Source organism: Temnothorax curvispinosus, unplaced genomic scaffold (genome assembly GCF_003070985.1).
Source record: "Temnothorax curvispinosus isolate PA1 unplaced genomic scaffold, ASM307098v1 QBEX01007860.1, whole genome shotgun sequence".
NCBI lineage: Eukaryota > Metazoa > Arthropoda > Insecta > Hymenoptera > Formicidae > Temnothorax > Temnothorax curvispinosus.
Genome location: NW_020217640.1, coordinates 1 through 6,926, shown reverse-complemented (window position 1 = coordinate 6,926; position 6,926 = coordinate 1). Strand labels below are relative to the sequence as shown.

Sequence of the window (6,926 nt, the reverse complement as noted above, 5' to 3'; positions counted from 1 at the left end):
ACAGTATTATGAAATACTCGCCTCGGTGTTATACAAGGAACAATTTCTCGCTCTGACTGCATTTTTCTTCGCTTATACCATCGTTCTGTAACTCGGTATTCGGCCTGCGCTGTCGTTGTCGAACTGCCCGAGCTTTTTTGCAAGCACAGTTGGCAGGCGCCAACTGTGATATCTTTACACTCGTGTTTCCATCGTGACGAACTCCATACGTCTTAGTCTTCCTTCCTCATGATCCCTCACCACAGAGAGAATCCCAAGTTACGCTTCCCCTTCCCCAGCAGCGGAATATTTCAACCTCACGGCAGCAGTTCGTAAAAGTTGTGCTCTACCTTTCCTTTACTTGTTACATTTTTAAAGAGGGCATACAGTTGTATTGTAATCGAAAGTTGGAAAAGAAGGGGACCCTTCCTATTAGTATATCGTCTATGTATTTATTATTTATAAAATTATGGTTACAATTTTTTTTTCTTTTTTTTGTGCAATGCAGCAGAAATATTTAACAAGTTGTGATTGATCAATGGTCAATGACATAGGTCGCGCGTTTTGCTGTCGACCTGCGAGCAAGTTTTAGCATGAATAAAGTTATTCGACGATCGCGATTAGTCGGCGAGGCGTTTCTCGTCGTCACTGAAGAGAAATATGGGGAGGACCACGTTCAGCCGTCTGATCAGGTGCACCCTTCATATATGCGGTATATGGCCGTATGTACCGTCGACTGTGGTATTCAGATTATACTGGATCATAGCGTTGAGCACGGCTCAAGTTTTTCAATATCGATATGTAGTGATGAACTTTCATGTGGACGACTTCGCCGAGTATATGGATGGTGTTAGCTGCACAATGTCGTCTTCTTTACTCTACATTAAGCTCGTTATCCTTTGGTTCTATCAACGGTAATGCAAACTTATTATATTAAGGCGGAATAATATGCACATCATGTCTCATTATTAGCACTTGTCAAAACTATCGATCAGAAAAGTATCGAATAATAATTGATTGGTTCTCGATTTTCTTCAATCAGTTTAATTATGAGAACTGAGATTACACGCATGACTGCATATTATGAGTTGCTTGTTATTTCTGATGCTTTAATAAAATGTTAGCGTCATATTCAGAATTAATCTGATTTATGATATACGGGTGTGAAAAGAAACATTAATGTGAATGGTGCACTTGATTTTCCGTAGAATATTTTACGATCTAGTGCAAATGATGTCTGCGGATTGGAAAGATTGCATTTCGAGCCGCTGTAGCTCGCGCGTAATGATAGACGGGGCAAATCTTGCACGTCGTGCCTCGAGGTGGATCGTCGGCATGTATGTTGGCTCCGTAACTTTTTACAGTCTTGGTGTACTGGCTGGTAACGCAAACAGTCCCGAGACATTAGAACCGTACGCGCGAGATCTCATTCTGAAGATGGAGCTGCCATTCAATATTAGCACAAATTTAATCTACACGACAGTTCAATCCGTTCAATATTATTATCTGCTTTTTATTGCCTGTGGTCATGGGACTATCAATTCACTTCTTGTCACTCTGGTAAGCTTAAATTGCGTATTATGCTTTCTCAAAGTTAAAATGAGACGAATTCTATTTTCTTAATCTTTTTCAATTTTATCTCATGTCTGATAAAATTGTCCATAATTTAAATTGAATATATTACGTATATGCATTAGTAATATTTTATATGTTATGTAAATTAATTGCTAAATTATTTTTTATATTTTTTTTCGATATCTTAAAAAATGACAAGATATAATTTTTATTTTACTAAGAGAGAAAGATCATGAAGCTATAAACCTTAGATAATTCACGTCTGTGGTCAAATCGACATTCTACGAGAATCGTTGACAAAAATCTCCAAATGTTCAGTGGATTCGATGGACGAAATTACGTTGCGATCGTTGATTATTAAGCACCAGCGTATTGTTATATTTGCGGAAAATATTGAAAATCTTTTCACGTACATTGCATTTATAATGCTTTTATCAGACACGACCATCATATGCTGTTTAGGATTTATTATCGTTACCGTAAGTAACAAGTCCAAAGTGACGTTTGGTTACTTATAAATATAAATATTGCGTACCGGATTATAAGACTGTTGATAATTATTAACTGTAAAAATGTCTGTGAAAGTATCGTGTTTGTGTATAATTAACTCATACTATAAATTATTGTTCGCGTACATGGAAATTTCAGTCGCTCAGCACACCTAATGCCGCAGAAATTTTGGTAAAGTCATTGTTATTCTATTTCTCGATGAACGCCGAGTTATTCATGTTCTGTTTTTGCGGTGAACATCTGAGCGCCAAGGTTAGCGCCAAGAAAAAAAATGGCAATTTTATTAATTCGCAGATATCTCAATCTTGTATTTTCCTTTTTTCAGAGTAAAATGATTGGAAGTGCGGCTTACGATTCTCTCTGGTACGATTTTACAATCGAAGAAAGTCGAACTATGTTGTTCCTCATTGTCAGATCGCAGAAAAGATTGACGATTACAAGCGGAAAAATCCTCGATCTTTCTTTGGAGAGATTTACTAGCGTAAGGTTTTACTTACTTATGTTTGCCTTGTAAACTCAAATATTTTAAACAAGCTTTATCATGTTAATTATTACTTAGAGGTTTTAATTGATGTTAAAACAATTTTTTTTATATTTTTTTTACAGTAACAATATACAGATTGAAACCTTATCTTTTAATTATTAACGAAATTCACTATTAATTATCGAAATAACTTGAGTTGCAAAAATTAACATGGCAATGTTTACATCACATCAAATTATAAACAGCTTTATATAAACTCCGTTGGTTATTATTTGTTATTTAATTATATTATTTTTTACAACACCTCTACGGAAAGTTCGACTTTCCATGCCTGTAGAGAGGGGCGAAAGTGGTCAATTTCACGTCAGGGCTTACTTTCCGCCCGGCATAGCGAGCGGAAAGTATTGATTTTCTTCCTTAGGGAGGAAAGTAAGCCCTGGAGTAAAATTGCCCACTTTCGCCTCTCTCTATGGGCATGGAAATCGAACTTTCCGTAAAGGTATTGTAAAAACTGAAAAATATCGTGTGCACCTCCGGTCGAAATCTTTTTCAGACTTGTGTGATTTGCCGCTTTCACCTCAGGCGGCAGACTTCACACTCGTCTGAAAAACGCTACTTTCTCCCTTTGGTGCACAATATACTATTTCATTATTGTATTATTTATAATTGCTGAATATTCCATACTTATATGATATGGATTATAGATCATAAATAATAATATTTCAGGTAGTAAAGGCATCGTTGTCGTACATATCTGTACTTTTGGCGATGTACTGAAGACGAGTGATGCATTGATAATAATTGTAGCAATGACATGTGTGGTATTATTGTTCGTGTATTGTAATTGGCAATACTAGCTAGTTGGTTATATTTATTTTATATCACACGTGCGTGGAAAGTGGCCCATTATGTTACATTACCGCACTGTTTTGACTCGTGTGTGGAATTGGCCATTTGTCGCACAGATGGCCCGCGCGCAATAATGGGCCACTTTCCATGCACTTTGTAATATAAAATAGCCAAAATAGGGTGTGTAACACGTGCGGGTTGAGAATTGGAAACGCGTGCGGGTGATCACGTCTACTCCGCACCCGTGTCCAATTCTCAACTTCCCGCACTTGTTACACAAATAACTATTTCAAGTTTGGCACTACTAATAATTAGCGACTTGCACGCCTCTCGTGTTAGATTGCATGGCAACTTGCCCAGATAGATACCTAAGTTGTTTGTACCACTATTTACTAAATTTTCTGTTTGTAAAAGCCTTAATAAAGAAGGTTATTTCACACTTCAACATGAAACAATAGTGAAAAGAAAATATGGGAAATATTACTACTTCTTCATTTCCCACGAGTTGCGAGTTTGAACTATTTTACTATTTGCATCTCCTTTCGCACAAAAAAAGGGATATTATAGTCGTTAATGCGAAACAAAAAATTGCGACGAAAAACTTTCTTGTTCTGGACGCATATACTTTATGATATTATTGAGATAAAACAAAATATAGAGATAACCTGGGAACGCACGATTGCGAGAGATAAGAATACGGAGCAAGTCGGAGCAGGGGCACAGGTGGTAAGAGAGGGGTGGTTTGGCCTATCCCGGCCCGCCTCGTGCCAACTTCGCGTCAGCATTCCTATCGCGGAACGTTCGAGAAGCGCGAAAACTAATCGTCCTCAACACTTCCGTCGTTTGAGCGCTTCGTTAACCCTATACTTAATGCAGGAGTCTTAAAACGATCCTTCGACAAAAGTTCTGTGAAAATGTCCGCTCGCTGAAAAGCGGTCGGTATGTAGTTCACATGGAGTTCAGAGTTATGAACTCTTTCTCGAATATAATGATGTCGGATGTCAATGTGCTTAGTTCGTTTATGGAACTCGGGATTCTTTGCTAAGCGGATCGTGCTCTGATTATATCGACAAAAAGAGTGGTGGCACCTCGAAATTGACACCCGAGATCACTTAACATTCTTCGAAGCCATACGGCTTCTTTCGCAGCGGCTGCGGCTGCGACATACTCCGCTTCCATCGTACTGAGCGTGACAAGCTTCTGCCGTTGGGATGTCCACGACACTGGCCCGCCGGCAAGAATGAAAACGTATCCCGTTGTTAACCTTCTGGTCTCAAGATCACTGGCATAATCTGCATCGGAGTATCTTTCTAGCTGAAGCTCGCTCCCGCCGTTTCCGTACATAATAATACCTAGATTAGGCGTCCTAGCAGATACCTAAAAATTCTTTTAACAGCCTGCCAGTGATTATTGTTATGCCGATTTGAATGACGACTGACAGCGTTCACCGCAAACGCGATGTCAGGGCGCGAGACCGTGGCTAAAAACATTAACAGCCCAATCGCTTCGCGAAAAGGTACCTCGACGCAAGGAAAATCATTCCTTTCGGCCGGAATTAACGGAGCATGCAGATCGGCGGATACACTTGTGGTTTTAGCCTTGGTCATTAAAAATTTATTTATCAATCGCGTAACATAAGCTTCTTGGTGGATAAAAATGGTGCAATCTTGCCTGTTTCGCTTGATCTGTAACCCGACGAAGACGCTCCCGTCTCCAAGCATGATATCGAAAGCCTCGCGCAGGGCACAAATTATTGCGTCGAGCACTTCCCGAGATTTTGTAGCCAACAGTCCGTCGTCGACGTACAGTGCCAAGTAGACTGCAACCCCTTTAATATAGCTGTAAAACACGCACGGGTCGGCGATGCTCTCCACCAGATTAAACCGCTTTAGGAAGTCCGAAAACTTCTTGTTCTAGCACCTTAGAAGCTTGTTTTAAACCATATAGTGATTTGTTAAGTTTACAAACCCGATTTCCCGCGTCGTTAACGACTAGACCCTCCGATATCTCCGCATGTATATCTCCTCGGTGAGATCTCCGTAGAGAAATGCCGTCCTCACATCAAACTGGACGAGCTCGAGGTCCATTGCAGACTACGGCCAGCAAAATACGCAGCGAGTCGTATTGCACGACAGGCAAAAATATTTCGGTGTAGTCTAACCCCTCCTTCTGTTTGAATCTTCTATAGCGCACAGGCGCACTTTAAAATGTCGGATGCCTCTGGTTGTCGTCCGCTGAACCTTGAACAGTGAACACCCATTTTGCATCAATGAGTTGTCGGTCTTGACTTCGAGGCACTACAGTCCACGTGCTGTTATCCCGGTGGGCTTGCAGCTCATCCTCGATTGCCTTCGTCCATATTGGTGCATCTGAGTCTGTCACCGCTTCTCGAATAATCTTGATATGTCGCAGGCGCGTTGACTTCGGCGACGTTGACCTCCAACTTGTCTGGTAGTCGGATGTTCTGCCTGTCTGAGATAACCTGGCAACGCACGATTGCGAGAGATAGGGTAGCACAGAGTCACACCGTTTTGTACAAAAGTCGTTTTATTCTGGTAACGATATACACGCGCACGCCGGCAATTAGTGTCCGCGACTAAATACGGAGCAAGTCGGAGCAGGGGCACAGGTGGTAAGAAAGGGATGGTTTGGCCTATCCCAGCCCGCCTCGTACCAACTTAGCGTCAGCATTCCTATCGCGGAACGTTCGAAAAGCGCGAAAACTAATCGTCTTCAACACAAAATCCATTCGAATTCTTCTTTTCTAGGTCTTTCAGTTGGTTCATCTACGGTGCAAAGGCAATACTGTAAAACAAACTTTTGAAATTTTGCTTTCTCTTGACATTTCCGGCCTGCATCTTCAAGTTTTGAATTACTTAGCATGGCTGTTGTGCACAACTTCTCATCTGATATTCGCATGTGCTTTTTTTTATTACTGTATTGATTAATCGTGTATGGTCGATTGCTTGCGAGGCGCTTTCGCGTCCCAATCTTCAGCGATACCCCTCCAATATTTGCGATACTTCTCGATCAAAGAAAGAGTACTGATGTTCAATGATTTATAAAAATTATAAATCATTGATAGAAAAGCTTCTTTCTCGCTGCTATGAAAATAACTGCTACGAGTACAGTATGTTTCTCTATAAAATTTGTACTTCGTATCTTTAGCATTTTATCAACGTGTCGTGCACCGTTTTGCATAGATTGTACTCACGACATTAATCGTCGTTCAAATTTGTTAGTATGCTTATTGGGTAGTGCACTACTATATCGAGAAACTGAGAGAAATGGATTTGATGGACAATTTAAACTGCTCTTTGGCTTACAGCATGTTGCTCTTTATCAGTTCTCTAATTGTTTCGTTGTGGCATGATATTCGCGTATGACGGCAGAAATTGCTTCTATCATATTGCAAATCGTGAAAGCTTCGGCATCATGCGTGTCTGTGTTACACACAATGAATTGATGTCTTACCGCATGCCACTTATATCTTCGCGTGTAGAAAGATATAGTACTTTCACCACCGTCA

The 6,926-nt window shown here is 40.3% G+C and overlaps 1 protein-coding gene across 2 annotated transcripts; it reads left to right on the top strand.

The window, feature by feature from the left end:
• Positions 1-610: 610 nt before the first annotated feature.
• LOC112457554 (odorant receptor 22c-like) lies at positions 611-3,445 on the top strand. Of its 2 annotated transcripts, XM_025020697.1 has the most exons (6): positions 611-893; positions 1,188-1,539; positions 1,806-2,033; positions 2,203-2,316; positions 2,390-2,545; positions 3,275-3,445. In XM_025020697.1, the coding sequence occupies exons 1-6, from the start codon at positions 640-642 to the stop codon at positions 3,323-3,325; spliced, it is 1,155 nt and encodes a 384-aa protein (XP_024876465.1). In that variant the 5' UTR covers positions 611-639; the 3' UTR covers positions 3,326-3,445. The 2 variants fall into 2 exon arrangements, with proteins under 2 accessions (XP_024876465.1, XP_024876466.1); XM_025020698.1 differs by lacking the exon at positions 2,203-2,316.
• Positions 3,446-6,926: the final 3,481 nt, after the last annotated feature.